This window comes from Poromitra crassiceps, assembly GCF_964638095.1.
Source record: "Poromitra crassiceps genome assembly, chromosome: 12".
In the NCBI taxonomy this organism is placed as follows: Eukaryota; Metazoa; Chordata; class Actinopteri; order Beryciformes; family Melamphaidae; genus Poromitra; species Poromitra crassiceps.
The window spans coordinates 1,814,150-1,832,793 of NC_139632.1; the positions used below are offsets into that span (position 1 = coordinate 1,814,150).

The 18,644-nt window shown below is 43.6% G+C and overlaps 1 protein-coding gene across 1 annotated transcript in view; it reads right to left on the reverse strand.

Moving 5' to 3' along the window:
• negr1 (neuronal growth regulator 1) overlaps positions 1–18,644 on the reverse strand; it is a gene marked incomplete at both ends in the record, with an annotated part of 310,774 nt that overhangs the window by 175,310 nt on the left and 116,820 nt on the right. Inside the window, one exon of the mRNA XM_083648303.1 lies at positions 6,843–6,974. Coding sequence (XP_083504429.1) covers positions 6,843–6,974 — 132 coding nt within the window. The remainder of the gene's footprint in view (positions 1–6,842; positions 6,975–18,644) is intronic.

Consider the following 18,644-nt stretch of genomic DNA (forward strand, 5'->3'; position numbering starts at 1 on the left):
AGAAGCTGAGTGGCTGCACATGGTTTCTCTCAGCCAAGCACAATGGCAAACGGAAGCATCCTTCTGTTGATACCAGCAGATGTGTGCTGGCAAAGGCACACTCCCCCTTTCATCCTTTGCTTTTTTTCCCCCATGTCGTTATTATCCTCTCTTCTGCTTTAGATCTAGATTGGATGTCAACTAGCATCTTTATCCTGGATCTGGATTTGGCACGCCCGAGCCCTCATCATTTCCCCAGTGTGAGGAGCCGAGGTGGATGTGTGCGAGTGGAGCTTGAATGACAGATTGGGATAGGCTCCAGACCCGTCTCTCTCTCCTCTTCCCCCCCCTCACAGAGGGAGAGCAGGGCCAGGCTGGTGAAGAGGTAGTCGGCAGTGGCCTCCTCCAGCTGGCTGTTGTGGCCGTGTCACCCGCTTCAATGGCCAACTTCAATCCATTCACTCACTGTGTGTGAAGGAGCCCAGGAACCATTCAGCATGTAGGAGGAGGAGGAGGAGGCTCACTCACTGTGTGTGAAGGAGGAACCAACCATTCAGCATGTAGGAGGAGGAGGCAACGTATGAGCATCTCTGCAAAATGCCTCCAGATCTGAGACACTTGGTGGTTCCCAATCTCGGGTACCCATACCGTACCCCTATAGGGTACGTGGAGGTACTACAGGGGGCACTTGAGAGAAAGAGGAAAATTACGAATGTACGAATAAATCACGAGAATAAATGAAACATTCAAATAAATCTGCTCAGGAGGCAGTAATTGCAACTCTTTGACTCCATTTCTTAATTGTAATGTTATATTCTTCAAAAGGGTTATCATTCATTCATTGCATCATATGTATCGTTTTCTCTTGTAGTTTTCGAAGCAAAATGTTGTAAGTCGGGTAAAGGGGCTACTTGGATTCAGAAATCAGGCAAATGGATTACTGAAGCCAAAAAAAAGTTTGAGACCCACTGATTTAAATAAGAAAATACTTATAATTTGTTCGGAAACTAAACTTGTTCAGAGGCAAACCAAGCTTGTTCATCAACTTTCAGGGTGATTTTCTCTGAATGTTGCTATTAGGAGTATCAACATTCAAATAAGCATAATTATCTTCTTCAACTATATTCAGATTTCAATGTCCGACACAGTATGATACAGTATGTGAATGAAACATTGAAAGCTTACAATCTGCACTTTCATAATCTGTAAAAAAAAAAAAAAATAATAATAATAATAAAAATGACCATGGCCTACACGTTATGCAAAAGAGCAGTCCCTGTCACATTGTGTTGATGCACGTCAGCAGGGTAAAACACACAGGACCTTTCAATTCATGCTTAAGCTGCAGACGAGTGTGAGTCAGTGGAGCTGCTCGCGGGCCGTAGCTCAAACAGGACATCAGGAATAGTCAAATATTGACGAGCGGAGGGGGAGAGAGCTGTGAGATTTACCCTGCGCTGTAGACACAGACAGATTTACCCTGCGCTGTAGACACAGACAGATTTACCCTGCGCTGTAGACACAGACAGATTTACCCTGCGCTGTAGACACAGACAGATTTACCCTGCGCTGTAGACACAGACAGCCCCCTTCACCTCGGCTACACTCATTCTGCCAGATGGCTTTTTGAATAAGGGCCATGTGACACAGAACCACTGCAAAAGCCACTCGTCTAGGAGCCTGTCTGTGGCTTTGTGTGTGGGTGTGTGTGTGTGCGAGTACAGAGCAGAGCACGCGCCGCCAGGGTTAGGGGTTCCATTCCCACCGGGCCTAGTAGGCATACTAAAAAAATATATGCACTGGTAATGCTGTGAGGTGCTTTGGATGAAGCTGTATGTTCTGCATGATAATATCCATCGTATTAAAAAAGTGCCTGTGATGTTTTGCAATTAGACTGTGTGCTGCAGAACCACTTTAGTGTTCAGTCTCAAAGGCAGAAGTCATGTGTGAGAGTATAAAATAGGCTGTTTCTAGCTTCTTATTAGGAACATGAGTGTATTTCTGCAGAGATGGAACAAATTAACCCATTGATACCTGATGCAGCATTTGCGTGTATATCCCTCATTTGTGTGTGTATCCCTCATTTGTGTGTGTATCCCTCATTTGTGTGTGTATCCCTCATTTGCGTGTATATCCCTCATTTGTGTGTATCCCTTTAAGACCGTGAACCACATGACGCGGTTCACGGTCTTAAAGGGATACACAAACAAATGCTGCATCAGGTATCAATGGGTTAAACCATTTGGGACTGTGCTATTGTGTCAACCCGTTCTCACTCACTCCCCGGGAGTCAAATCCTGCTGCTTTGTAACGACCCCTCGGCGACATACTGTATTCTGCACCCTGCATACATTACAGTGCACGAGCCAATCAGGTACCTGCATCGTAGTTGACAACGTAAGCGGCCAATCAAAAGCGTCATGGCGGCTCAGCAACAAGCGGTAACGTTAATGTTAGTAGATTAACTGTAAACAGCCATAGCGGAAAATGACTGGATCCGAAGCTGATTGCATGAAGGAGATGTGTGTCAAGGCAAGTACCCCCGCCCACTGAAATAGATGTGGACGCTGGACAGATTGGAGTTCAGACTGATACGTAAAGCAAAACAGGATGTGAGGTCACATTATCACAATGCTTCGGGGCAGGGGTTCAAATCCCATCGTGTCCAAAGTCCCACGAGATGATTTTGTTATTTAAAGCAGCAAGCAGCAAGATTTTCCATTGTTATTAACTCATTCACCGCCAAGGACGTGTTTGACGTGTTTTTGTTTTTATTGGTGCAGCGCCTGCAGCAAACACTTGCCCAGCCTGTGACACAGACACAGGTCCCTGCCTTCAAAGGGTAGCCGACAGCACGCGATCAAACACATACCGCAGCTGTTGTTTTGAAATTGAGCAAGAGGAAAAGCAGAGAACGGGTAACGCTTCCTTGTGCAGACAGGAGAAACGCCATTGAAACGCCCTCAGCGCGCTGCACGAGCTGGAGTCGCCTTCCTCTGTGCCAGCCAGGAGAAAACGGGAGAAAGTAATCAAGAGATGTGTTTGATCATCGGAGGAATGAGGAAATGATCGATCAGTTTGCGAGGGCGGTGAGGACGTGTTGAATAGCCGAGGGGAAAACGGGAACGATCAAATAGCAGAGTTGATATGACAGGGAGACATGGACGAGGACGGGTGTACCAGAACAAATCAAAAATAAACACAGGAACAGCTAGGCAGCAGCGGGCAGAAGGCACTCACAGCAGCCCGCTGTCCTTCTCAAGAGCTCTTCAGTTGGTTCATGAAATCGCTGGGCTGCGTGCCCTCCAGTGTTGCTCCTGGCCAATCCCAGCGCCACAGGGCGTGGTTATTGCTTATCCTATGTTGGGTTAGAAATCTAAAAGGGGGATCGTGTGTGTGTGTGTGTGTGTGTGTGTGTGTGTGTGTGTGTGTGTGTGTGTCTGTCTGTCTGTCTGTCTGTCTGTCTGTCGGTGTGTCTGTCTGTCTGTCTGTCTGTCTGTCTGCACACTCACACCGAGTAAACTGTATTGTTGAATGTAAAAAAAAAGCACTTCATGTGTGTATATATATATATATATATATATATTTTTTTTTGTCATTTGTGTCCTAACGAATAATATTTACATGTCTGATGTCAATACAGTTCAAAATAAAAGAATTGAGAGTGAGTTATGCCTGAGATTGTGCCCTTTTACAAAAATGCTTTTTTCTCCCTTTTCTCTTCCCAGACAGGCTTTTTTGGTGAACATGGGGTGTATAAAAAGGGTTATAAGTAGAGTACAGAACATGCTAAAAGCTAACTTTCTTTTTGGGGGTGAAAGTAGAGACTTAGATCTTCATTTCGAGGTATTGGACATCACTGTAGTCCTAGTACAGAATTTACTGTGGGTCTTGAAAGATGACCAAACATTATGGAAATACTTGGCCTGTGCCAAAAATGCCAGTCAGATATTGGCAGTGAATGAGTTAAACAGTCTAAATTTTATATCGATGCCTCACATCTTACCTCGTAGCTGCTTTAAGTCTAACCCAAACCATAACCCTAACCAAGTTGCTTTACTTACCTAAACCCAACCAAGTTGATTGTCAAGTGAGTCAAGCAGTACCCAACAGCTTCTTCCCAACTGCCATCCGCCTGTTCGACGAGGCCCGAAAGCCACCATGAATAAGTACTTTATCACCCCGCCCCCGTGCCCCCCTGAGCACTACCATCATATGTCACTTTAACGCACTGCACCTTCTTTTTTTATGATTGTCAATTAAGTGTGTGTGTGTGTGTGTGTGTGCGTGCGTGTGTGTGTGCGCGTGTCTGTGTGTGTGTGTGTGTGTGTGTGTGTGTGTGTGTGTGTGTGTGCGCGCGTGCGTGTGTGTGTGAGAGAGTGAGCGGGAAGGGGGGGCAGGGGTTACTCCACTCAACGACATCATCTTAAACACCCTTTGAAGCTTTGATAGTGGAGAAGCTAAAAGCCATTGAGAGAGCATTGTACCTGCTAACCTGGGGAAGCAGTTGTGCTGTGTGATGCAGACCAGTAAAGTAGAATGAGCAACTGGTCACTGGAGGGGAAAGCTGTGCAGATCTGTCCACTACAGATAACTCTGGGCAACGGGCCGCTGCAACTGGCAAACACTGCTTGACTCGCTTGACCAACTACACAAACCACCCAACACACCAGTCCAGTGTCCAAGCAGAGGAGAGACACTACTGTGTGACAGGCAGCAAGAGCAAGTCTGTCTCATCTATTCATTCATCAATCACTGTGAATATCTCCTTTGTTCTGTAACATAAAGACATTGCGTCTTTCATCCAGCTATAATAATTGGCCTGTAAAGTTGCTGTGAAGCGCAGCTTGTTACAGGCAGGCGTTACACGGGAATAATGACCACGAGAGTTGGTGTGATGACAAAATACATTCAAAGTAAGTCTATGCAGGCGAGTGCAGGCTTGTTCCTGCATAGAGGAGGTGTTTTTGCGCCCACCCCCCTAAAACCTCAAGAGGTTTTAGCCACCCCCAAAGGTCCAAAAGAAATGTTGACATAAGTTGGGTTTCCATCCAAATGTATCGCACATTTTAACAGAATCTTCAGAAAATCGGCAAACGAAAATGCTAAATAAAATGTGTGTTTCCATCCACTGCTATTACGCTGTGTGCCTCTGCTGATCTGCTGCTAGATAAGATGCCATTTCTGGATTACCAGGTGCCACTTTTCAACTGGGCAACGTTATATAACGTTATAATGTTTTTGAATGGAGAGACGACGGAGCATTCGCTTAATCTGTTTCCACTGCATTTATCGCATTTTCCTTTTATCGATACACCAACTTTCCCACCTCCCTCAAGCATGAAAAAACATTTTTTTGTAGGGCTGCAACTAACGATTATTTCGATAATCGATTAATCTGTCGATTATTTTCTCAATTAATCGATTAGTTGTTTGGTCTATAAAATGTCAGAAAATGGTAGCACATGACGATCAGCGTTTCCCAAAGCCCAAGATGATGCCCTCAAATGTCTTGTTTTGTCCACAACTCAAAGATAATATCAGTTTACTGTCATACAGGAGTAAAGAAACCAGAAAATATTCACATTTAAGAAGCTGGAATCAGAGAATTTAGACCTTTTCTCTTAAAATTGTACTCAAAACGATTCATCGATTATCAAAATAGTTGCCCATTAATTTTCTGTTGATCGACTAATGGATGAATGGTTGCAGCTCTACCTGCAAGTGGTAATACAGGTAGATACAGGTAATACATGTAGAGCCAGGAGGAACCCTGCAAGTGGTAATACAGGTAGTGTCAGAAACAGAAAAGTACTTCCAAACTTCCAAGCACCCATAAAACAACTTCAAGCCTGTTGAAAAGTTACATTTGAAAAACTTGCATGATTCACTTAGACGATATGTATCAGTAACTGGGACAGAAAAAAAGCCTTTTAGCCTCCCTTCTCCCTCCCTCTCTCTCTCCCCACAGCTGTCTGACTGATGAGTCTGGCCAGCAGAGAGATTTAGCACAGGGCATCTTACAGAGAAACCTCCACGTCTTGGAGCTTTGAAAAAGAGAGAGAGAGGGAATAACAATAATTGCAAAGTGCTCTTCCTCCTGCTGCTACGTGGGAGCTGATTTCCATGTGACCGCGGCGGCTAAAGGCCCAGTATGATTTTTTAATGTGCCGGCTGCTCATTACTCTCTCCTCACACGTTTGAAAGACTCATTACCTGCATAATGGATCAGTCCTTAGAACAGCCAGTCCTTTCCTTGGTGCCAATTAATCACCTCCACGCGCAGACAAAAAGGGAATTCTCTCGTTAAATATTAAGAAACTTCAAACTCACAGTCTTACACTTCTTCAAACTTCCTCCTTATCAATGCAGCAGTGGTGGTATTAGCACCATGTGTGATGGCTGCACTTAGGGCAGAGCTATTGAAGAGAGAGAGTCGCGCCAACGGAAGACCAAAATGCTTGATCTTGTAACTCAAGTAGCTCGGTTCTACCATACTGTATTCAACCATAGTTCCAAGGATAGTTCCAGGAAGTACGTGGCGGGCCGTTTGAATGCATAAAATAGAGCTGAATAATACAATTTGATTGATTAAACGTCTCTGACCCTTTCAAAGTACAACACGAATGGTCCATTCTGCTGCAACTCTACAGCACTGCTGAATCCAGAACCTTACTTCCAGGAACTTTTGCAAGGTAAAGAAAAAGCTGGTCCATTGGAGTGAAGAGCGATGATGCAACTCTTTATGTCAGTGGCTCTGGGTTAAGGATATTGATATCACTGAAGCCGGCTTGACTTTCCTGTGTTCCTGCCAGCGACTCTAGAAAAGCGGTCCTGAAAGAAGAAGAGACAGATGTACTTACAGTTGACTGTGACTTTGACTGTCTTGGTGTCTGGCGAGGCGATGTCGTTTAAAGCGCTGCATTCGTAGTCCCCGGCCTGGTCCCTCGTGATGCCCGTGATGTTGAGATATTCACCGCTGTCGTACTTCCTGGCTGGAGATAGAGACAAAGAGAGGCAGCATGGTTACATAGAACACAGACACAGAGAGGCAGCATGGTTACATAGAACACAGACAAAGAGAGGCAGCATGGTTACATAGAACACAGACAAAGAGAGGCAGCACGGTTACATAGAACACAGACAAAGAGAGGCAGCACGGTTACATAGAACACAGACAAAGAGAGGCAGCATGGTTACATAGAACACAGACAAAGAGAGGCAGCACGGTTACATAGAACACAGACAAAGAGAGGCAGCACGGTTACATAGAACACAGACAAAGAGAGGCAGCATGGTTACATAGAACACAGACAAAGAGAGGCAGCATGGTTACATAGAACACAGACAAAGAGACGCAGCACGGTTACATAGAACACAAACAAAGAGAGGCAGCACGGTTACATAGAACACAGACAAAGAGAGGCAGCATGGTTACATAGAACACAGACAAAGAGAGGCAGCATGGTTACATAGAACACAGACAAAGAGAGGCAGCATGGTTACATAGAACACAGACAAAGAGAGGCAGCACGGTTACATAGAACACAGACAAAGAGAGGCAGCACGGTTACATAGAACACAAACAAAGAGAGGCAGCACGGTTACATAGAACACAAACAAAGAGAGGCAGCACGGTTACATAGAACACAGACAAAGAGAGGCAGCACGGTTACATAGAACACAGACAAAGAGAGGCAGCATGGTTACATAGAACACAGACAAAGAGAGGCAGCATGGTTACATAGAACACAGACAAAGAGAGGCAGCATGGTTACATAGAACACAAACAAAGAGAGGCAGCATGGTTACATAGAACACAGACAAAGAGAGGCAGCATGGTTACATAGAACACAGACAAAGAGAGGCAGCATGGTTACATAGAACACAGACAAAGAGAGGCAGCACGGTTACATAGAACACAGACAAAGAGAGGCAACATGGTTACATAGAACACAGACAAAGAGAGGCAGCATGGTTACATAGAACACAGACAAAGAGAGGCAGCACGGTTACATAGAACACAGACAAAGAGAGGCAGCATGGTTACATAGAACACAGACAAAGAGAGGCAGCACGGTTACATAGAACACAGACAAAGAGAGGCAGCACGGTTACATAGAACACAGACAAAGAGAGGCAGCATGGTTACATAGAACACAGACAAAGAGAGGCAACATGGTTACATAGAACACAGACAAAGAGAGGCAGCATGGTTACATAGAACACAGACAAAGAGAGGCAGCACGGTTACATAGAACACAGACAAAGAGAGGCAACATGGTTACATAGAACACAGACAAAGAGAGGCAGCATGGTTACATAGAACACAGACAAAGAGAGGCAGCACGGTTACATAGAACACAGACAAAGAGAGGCAACATGGTTACATAGAACACAGACAAAGAGAGGCAGCATGGTTACATAGAACACAGACAAAGAGAGGCAGCACGGTTACATAGAACACAGACAAAGAGAGGCAACATGGTTACATAGAACACAGACAAAGAGAGGCAACATGGTTACATAGAACACAGACAAAGAGAGGCAGCACGGTTACATAGAACACAGACAAAGAGAGGCAGCATGGTTACATAGAACACAGACAAAGAGAGGCAGCACGGTTACATAGAACACAGACAAAGAGAGGCAACATGGTTACATAGAACACAGACAAAGAGAGGCAGCATGGTTACATAGAACACAGACAAAGAGAGGCAGCACGGTTACATAGAACACAGACAAAGATAGGCAGCATGGTTACATAGAACACAGACAAAGAGAGGCAGCACGGTTACATAGAACACAGACAAAGAGAGGCAGCACGGTTACATAGAACACAGACAAAGAGAGGCAGCATGGTTACATAGAACACAGACAAAGAGAGGCAGCATGGTTACATAGAACACAGACAAAGAGAGGCAACATGGTTACATAGAACACAGACAAAGAGAGGCAGCATGGTTACATAGAACACAGACAAAGAGAGGCAGCACGGTTACATAGAACACAAACAAAGAGAGGCAGCATGGTTACATAGAACACAGACAAAGAGAGGCAGCACGGTTACATAGAACACAGACAAAGAGAGGCAGCACGGTTACATAGAACACAGACAAAGAGAGGCAGCACGGTTACATAGAACACAGACAAAGAGAGGCAGCACGGTTACATAGAACACAAACAAAGAGAGGCAGCATGGTTACATAGAACACAGACAAAGAGAGGCAACATGGTTACATAGAACACAGACAAAGAGAGGCAGCACGGTTACATAGAACACAGACAAAGAGAGGCAGCACGGTTACATAGAACACAAACAAAGAGAGGCAGCACGGTTACATAGAACACAGACAAAGAGAGGCAGCACGGTTACATAGAACACAGACAAAGAGAGGCAACATGGTTACATAGAACACAGACAAAGAGAGGCAGCACGGTTACATAGAACACAAACAAAGAGAGGCAGCACGGTTACATAGAACACAGACAAAGAGAGGCAGCACGGTTACATAGAACACAGACAAAGAGAGGCAGCACGGTTACATAGAACACAGACACAGAGAGGCAACATGGTTACATAGAACACAGACAAAGAGAGGCAGCATGGTTACATAGAACACAGACACAGAGAGGCAGCATGGTTACATAGAACACAGACAAAGAGAGGCAGCATGGTTACATAGAACACAGACAAAGAGAGGCAGCATGGTTACATAGAACACAGACAAAGAGAGGCAGCACGGTTACATAGAACACAAACAAAGAGAGGCAGCACGGTTACATAGAACACAAACAAAGAGAGGCAGCATGGTTACATAGAACACAGACAAAGAGAGGCAGCACGGTTACATAGAACACAGACAAAGAGAGGCAGCACGGTTACATAGAACACAGACAAAGAGAGGCAGCACGGTTACATAGAACACAAACAAAGAGAGGCAGCACGGTTACATAGAACACAGACAAAGAGAGGCAGCATGGTTACATAGAACACAGACAAAGAGAGGCAGCACGGTTACATAGAACACAAACAAAGAGAGGCAGCACGGTTACATAGAACACAGACAAAGAGAGGCAGCATGGTTACATAGAACACAGACAAAGAGAGGCAGCACGGTTACATAGAACACAGACAAAGAGAGGCAGCATGGTTACATAGAACACAGACAAAGAGAGGCAGCACGGTTACATAGAACACAGACAAAGAGAGGCAGCATGGTTACATAGAACACAGACAAAGAGAGGCAGCATGGTTACATAGAACACAGACAAAGAGAGGCAGCACGGTTACATAGAACACAAACAAAGAGAGGCAGCACGGTTACATAGAACACAGACAAAGAGAGGCAGCACGGTTACATAGAACACAGACAAAGAGAGGCAGCACGGTTACATAGAACACAGACAAAGAGAGGCAGCATGGTTACATAGAACACAGACAAAGAGAGGCAGCACGGTTACATAGAACACAAACAAAGAGAGGCAGCACGGTTACATAGAACACAGACAAAGAGAGGCAGCATGGTTACATAGAACACAGACAAAGAGAGGCAGCACGGTTACATAGAACACAGACAAAGAGAGGCAGCACGGTTACATAGAACACAGACAAAGAGAGGCAGCATGGTTACATAGAACACAAACAGGCAAAATACATGGAGGCTGGAGAAATTCTGTATTATCAGGCCACCCCAAAACGTCTCTAAAGACTCTCCAGCTGATCCAGAATGCTGCTGCACGTCTTCTGACAATAACTAGGAAAAGAGATCATATTTCTCCCATACGAGCTTCTCTGCACTGGCTCGCAGTAAAATCCAGAATGGAATTTAAAATCCTTCGCCTCACCTACCAAGGCACTTCATCTTCACGCACCATCATATCTTCTTAAGGAGCTCATAGTACCTTATTGGGCTACTAAAGCACTGCGCTCCCAGAATGCAGGTCTACTCGTGGTTCCTAGAATTTCAAAAAGTAGTATGGGAGGCAGAGCTTTCATCTATCAAGGCTCCTCTTCCTTGGAACATCTTCCAGTCTCGGTCCGGGAGGCAGACAGACACCCTCTCCACGTTTAAGAGTAGACTTAAAACTTTCCACTTTGATCAAGCTTCTAGTTAGGACTGGCTCACCAGGCCCAGCTAGTTATCATTTATAGCAGGGGTGTCAGACTCATATTAGGTAGAGGGCCGGATTTGTTCAACTGAGACCTCATGGGGGCCAGATTTTCTTTTTTACTAAAATCAATTCGACTCATTTACCCATTTACTTCACAAAAGAAATACTGCTCTTTCCATTTCTCTTGAAACTGCCTGCATTCCGTGTCAACCTTTCTCTTTTTCGACAGCATCTTGTTGATTCCTTTGTTTTTTGGTAGGTAGCCGAATGCGCGATTCAATTCCAGCGTGGCATCATGGCGGCTTTGTTTACACCTGATGACCTACTGACATACTTCCTTGTAGTGCAGGTTAATTAACTTATGAATGAACTTTTAGCTTGGTTATTAGCCACACATAGTTCATGATAATGGGGTGCGAATTTAATAATAATAATAATAATATATATATATATTTTTTTTAATATTCCAAAACATCTCGCGGGCCGGATGAAACCTGCCGGCCTGCGGGCCGTATCTCTGACATCTCTGATTTATAGCGTGCTGCTCAAACGCGTCGCATGCGGAACCCTCTGTCTTATTATGGTAGTGAGATTAGTACTGTTTTTATTCATATTAGCATTACTACTCTTGTAACTGTGGCATTAATATTAGTATTTTTTGTTTTTACTTATTACAGTTGTTAATAGTATCATTTTCATTAGTGCCACTACTGTGTAACCCTCTCTCTCTCTCTCTCTCTCAACCCAACCGCTCAGGGCAGATGAACGCACACCAAGAACCAGGTCTGCTCAAGGCTTCTCACTTGTTAAAGAGGTCTTTCCTTGCTGCTATAGAGACACTGCATGGAATAGGCCACGCCCATCACGGGGGATAGCGCTCCATTCACTCCCACACACCGGCGTCATTTTCCTTGAATTAAACATTGCTAAAAGCTGTTGTGTGGTGGGGCTGCGCACACAACAAATGTAAAAAAAATCACCAATTAAAGTTTTTTTGTACTCCTGAGCAAAACAAGGAAGCCGTTAAGAAGAAAAATGTGTCAATGAAGTAAGTTGGAATGTTCATCTTCCGTATATAAGATCTTTGTGTGCAGCACGTGACATAGGAGAACGCCAGGATTGGAGGGGGGAGTTTCAGGAAGCAGACAGTCAACAGACAAACGTTGTGATCAGCTCACGTCTCGTTCGCAGTTCAAATGAATAAAGTCAACGCACACAACGTCTCATTATTTGACACTAGCCAGTTCCTCCTAGATATCTGCAAAACTATCTGTATCTGATGAGAGTAGTTCCTTCGTTCGCCCGGTTAGCCACGGTTTTGCTATAAGTTGGCACGATAGTTGGTCCTTTGTGTCTTCCCCCGTGTTAAGGCGTGGTTTCTGAATGATGACGCGTTCTGCCGTGTCTCTATCACTAAGTGTTGCTGTTGTTGTTGACCTCAGCAGTACTAACATCACCAGTACGAGAATTGTTTCAATTGTTGGGTCTAAAATAAAGAGGCTGGTCTTCTACCTGCTCTATTTGTAAAGCACCTTCTTATAACTCTTGTTATGATTTGGCGCTATATATATAGACCGTTTTAACTCAACAAAATAAACATTCTAAATTGCCCCAGCTTACTTAGTTCCTGTTGCAGTGTTTGTTACAATAACTGACAGGACATAAACTAGTTTCCAAACTGTTCCCTAGCAACACAATTCAGTGAAAACCATCTATAAATATAAAATGTATTGATTGATTGATGGTTGACAGTTTATTTGGGTAACATATTGACACTCAACTATCAGCTACAGTAGTGGTTTTCATTGTGGAGACCACCACCAGGGATCCTTGAGGAGGTTCCAGAGCAGAGACCAGAGCCGTTTTAAGACAGCAATTAAAAAATGGCTAGCTTCCAGTCTCTTAGAATAGGTAGGTACCTAACACTGTATCAGGGCTTATATGTATATTGTACTTTGTAACTTCACACTTCATTATGTACATTTCTATATGTATTTATGTATTGTGAGTGCGTGAGTATTGTATTTGCATCTGACACTCTTGTCAAGCCACCCCCCCCCCCCCCCCGCCCCCCCCCCCTTCCCCCAGAGGACCACAATGGAAATAAGCCTGTGGCTTTGTTGTGTTTTAATCCTCTGCAGTTTTTGATGTTTCATAATGTCTGTCTTCTGTGAAGCAGTATTATTATGTGTGTTTTAAATTGCCAAATAAAACTTACTTACTTTTCCAGGGGGTCCCCAGCAAATTGATTAATTGTTCCATTATTTAATTTACAAGAAGTTTCCATCATACTCTCACTGTTATCCTTCTACATGCAATACAGGTTGTCATGAAATCCTAGACAAAATTATATCTAACAGCAGAAACATATTCTCGGATTTGGGTCAGAGACAAAGTCGAATGTGGACTAAATGAGGGGTGGTTGATGTGAAAAAGGTTGAGAATCACTTTAGACTTTTCACACTGTTGTCTCACAGGAAATGTATATCTCCCAGCGGCATATTCAAGAGTTCAGTAGAATAGCTAATTATATCATATCTACTGCTCAGCAAAAAGTTGTCTACTCCAAACAAAGTTGAGAATGGTATATTGCTTCACAGTTGGTTTCATCGTCAGCATTCTGATTTGCCTGAACAGTTTTATCATTATTATTTTTTATTTGATATATTTGATGCCCTGGAGGCAGCAGTTTGCCAGGATGAAGCAATGTGAAGATACCCTTCTCAAAATAGACTTTGCTGTATTTGTAACAAATGACTTTCAACTTGAAGCCATCCAGCTGAGCGATGGATACAATGAGCTATTCCCCTCAACTCTTCATTACCCTGCTGGGTTCAAGATTCAAGATTCAAGATTCAAGATTTTTATTGTCACTCCATGGTACAAGTATCACGTGTGAAATTCTTGTGCTGTGGGCTCCGTTTACGACATAGTACAAATAGGCAACAAGCAATGAGCAATAGGCAAAAAGAAATAGGCATCAATAAGCAATACTAAGCAGCAATAGGCAATGAGGCAGAATAGCGATAAGACAAGTCAGTGGCATATTCATTGCACATAGGTGCAGGGTTAGGGTTGAAGCTATCCAGCTGAGCCATAGATATGATGAGGTGTATGTATCTATAGATACATTGTATCTCATAGATACGATGAGGTGTATCTATCTATAGATACATTGTATCTCATAGATACGATGAGGCGTATCTATCTATAGATACATTGTATCTCATAGATACGATGAGGTGTATGTATCTATAGATACATTGTATCTCATAGATACGATGAGGTGTATGTATCTATAGATACATTGTATCTCATAGATACGATGAGGCGTATCTATCTATAGATACATTGTATCTCATAGATACGATGAGGCGTATCTATCTATAGATACATTGTATCTCATAGATACGATGAGGTGTGAGATACATTGTATCTCATAGATACGATGAGGTGTATCTATCTATAGATACATTGTATCTCATAGATATGGTGAGGTGTATGTATCTAATATCTATAGATACATTGTATCTCATAGATATGATGAGGTGTATGTATCTATAGATACATTGTATCTCATAGATACGATGAGGTGTATCTATCTATAGATACATTGTATCTCATAGATACGATGAGGTGTATCTATCTATAGATACATTGTATCTCATAGATACGATGAGGCGTATCTATCTATAGATACATTGTATCTCATAGATACGATGAGGTGTGAGATACATTGTATCTCATAGATACGATGAGGTGTATCTATCTATAGATACATTGTATCTCATAGATACGATGAGGCGTATCTATCTATAGATACATTGTATCTCATAGATACAATGGTATAGGGACGGTACAATGAGCTATTCTCCTCAACTCTTCATTACCTTTCTGGCAGGAATAGCAGTGGATTAGCGGTGCATCGATCCCTCCATATTGATATGGTGTGAGGAAATGAAATAATGGTGTACTGTCTGTCTGCCAGTCAGCTCCACATCATTTACTCCACTCCACACCGCACGCTTACAGATACTTCCTGCAACACAGTCAGGTCCCATGGCTGTATGCACATGCCAGTGCTTTCCAGCTGGCTAGCAGTGCCACAGGCAATAATAACACTGCTGGATGACTGACTGGCATATTGGCAGCAGCGCAGTGCACCTGACATTTTTAGAGGGAAGTGAGAATTCACACAAACGCGACCATACAATGCAAATGAACAGAGAATATACTGTAGATATTAACATACTTTTGGTGGAAGATGCATGTTCATATCTCTGGCTGGCAGTGCCCAACTTCTGCCGTATTGGAATTTAAAATGAGACGATGGGGTCCTGAGGTATGATCTATGACACAATATCAATCATCATTGGCTAAATATTATGATCGAAAGCAGCATAGCGTCGCCAATGGCTTTCTATATCCAAAGTGTGAAGGGTCAAATCAAATCAATTCCGGGAAAACAAATCAATACCACAACCCTGTAGCATACATTTTGTTACGATATGTCTATTTGTCCAGTATTCTTTCGTTTTTTAGTTCACCCCCCCCCCCCCCCCCCCCCCCCCCCCCCCCAGGACACGAAGCTGTGCCCCTCGCGTTGGTAGGCAGGGAATCTACCGCTACACTACCCGGATGCCCGATAACAAAACGGCAGCCATGTTGTGTCTAAAAGGCAGGGTGAACACAGGTGCAACCAAAACACAGCTCTGTTTACCCTGCCTTTTAGACACAAAATGGCTGCTGTGAAAAAGGCCCCTTAACCCCAACAATTCCAACATGGCCATCCCAGCATAACATGGAACATTTGAACATGGGCTGTTGGGTCATTTGTCAAATTGAATAAAGGATTTAGCGCAGTGATGTTTGGTATGTGTGAGGTTTGACAAATCCAATGAGCCTCCTGCAGGCATATGTCATCCAATTAGCAAGATTGCGCATCTGCATTTATCATTGATATGTTAATTATAATGCCATGATTTATGATTTCTCGATTTGGAAAATGTTGATCCAACCTCTCAGTAGCAACTGATACAAACCAGCGAGGGTTTTGTGTGGTTATTGCTATTAAAATGATAATAAAAAAAAAATAAAAAAAAATCAATCAACAAATTTGACTGGATGTGATTGTCTATAGAATGGTAGCAGGTATAACAGTGGATATACTGTATTAAGAGTGAGGCACACAGAGATTCTTCACCGAGCAGAATACATTTTCAATGCAATAATGCTGTGTGTGAAATCTATTGATATACATACATACCGCTATATATATGCTTCTGAGGGGGTGATGGTGGGTTTGGGTGGACTAAGTGTGGAGGGGTTTGGAACAAATGGGGCTCTGCACAGTGGAGCAAAAGCCAGCTCCCCCATACTGATCAGAGGGCCACAGCGACTAGACACTGAGTCAGCAAGAACATCTCATCACAGAGGAGCCACATTCAAGGCACCATGCTGCCATTTTGTTCTGCCATTCTTTTCTGGGAGTGAGTTGAATGCTTATATAATGCTACTGCCTTACTCCTCAATACTGCAGGCTTTGTATTGGCTAACCACCTCAATACTGCAGGCTTTGTATTGGCTAACCACCTCAATACTGCAGGCTTTGTATTGGTTAACCACCTCAATACTGCAGGCTTTGTATTGGCTAACCACCTCAATACTGCAGGCTTTGTATTGGCTAACTACCACAATACTGCAGGCTTTGTATTGGCTAACCACCTCAATACTGCAGGCTTTGTATTGGCTAACCACCTCAATACTGCAGGCTTTGTATTGGCTAACCACCTCAATACTGCAGGCTTTGTATTGGCTAACTACCACAATACTGCAGGCTTTGTATTGGCTAACCACCTCAATACTGCAGGCTTTGTATTGGCTAACCACCTCAATACTGCAGGCTTTGTATTGGCTAACCACCTCAATACTGCAGGCTTTGTATTGGTTAACCACCTCAATACTGCAGGCTTTGTATTGGCTAACCACCTCAATACTGCAGGCTTTGTATTGGCTAACTACCACAATACTGCAGGCTTTGTATTGGCTAACCACCTCAATACTGCATGCTTTGTATTGGCTAACCACCTCAATACTGCAGGCTTTGTATTGGCTAACCACCTCAATACTGCAGGCTTTGTATTGGCTAACCACCTCAATACTGCAGGCTTTGTATTGGCTAACCACCTCAATACTGCAGGCTTTGTATTGGCTAACTACCACAATACTGCAGGCTTTGTATTGGTTAACCACCTCAATACTGCAGGCTTTGTATTGGCTAACCACCTCAATACTGCAGGCTTTGTATTGGCTAACCACCTCAATACTGCAGGCTTTGTATTGGCTAACTACCACAATACTGCAGGCTTTGTATTGGCTAACCACCTCAATACTGCAGGCTTTGTATTGGCTAACCACCTCAATACTGCAGGCTTTGTATTGGCTAACCACCTCAATACTGCAGGCTTTGTATTGGCTAACCACCTCAAAACTGCAGGCTTTGTATTGGCTAACCACCTCAATACTGCAGGCTTTGTATTGGCTAACCACCTCAATACTGCAGGCTTTGTATTGGCTAACCACCTCAATACTGCAGGCTTTGTATTGGCTAACCACCTCAATACTGCAGGCTTTGTATTGGCTAACCACCTCAATACTGCAGGCTTTGTATTGGCTAACTACCACAATACTGCAGGCTTTGTATTGGCTAACCACCTCAATACTGCAGGCTTTGTATTGGCTAACCACCTCAATACTGCAGGCTTTGTATTGGCTAACTACCACAATACTGCAGGCTTTGTATTGGCTAACTACCACAATACTGCAGGCTTTGTATTGGCTAACCACCTCAATACTGCAGGCTTTGTATTGGCTAACCACCTCAATACTGCAGGCTTTGTATTGGCTAACCACCTCAATCCTGTAGGCTTTGTATTGGCTAACCACCTCAATACTGCAGGCATGCGGACGGGCACACATTCCTTCAGTGTTCACAGCGTCCCAGGTGGGAATCAAACCCAGATCCTTCGAGCTGTGAGGCGACAGCGCTTACCACTGCACCACCGTACCCCCCTAATTGACCCCCTTCTACTGGCTACTGTACTGTTTACTTTTTTGGACAGAGAATTCATAGCCTCCACACAATATTTGCTGTGGTTCCGCTTGTGTGTTTCCAGCCGGACACAGACAGGATATACTCGCTATTTTTGTTAATTATGTTAGATGTTCTTCCCCCGAGTACTCAAGTACTTGCTCATAATTTAATGAGAATACTCGAATATTGAAATCACTTAAAATGCCCATCTCTACTATACACAGGACACAGCTAGGTTCAATGATGTTCATTTTATTGAATGTCTAAATATTGCCAGTCTAGCTTTTATTGATTTTTTTGGGTGGACCATTAGTGGCATAAGCATACAATGATCCACGCTACAACTCATAGCACTTACACAGCAGGGTTATGGATTATGAAAGAGCTGAACTAGAGACTTTTACAGGACTCAGTGCCCAGTCTACTTCCCTCCCACCCCACCACACTAAGTAGTTGC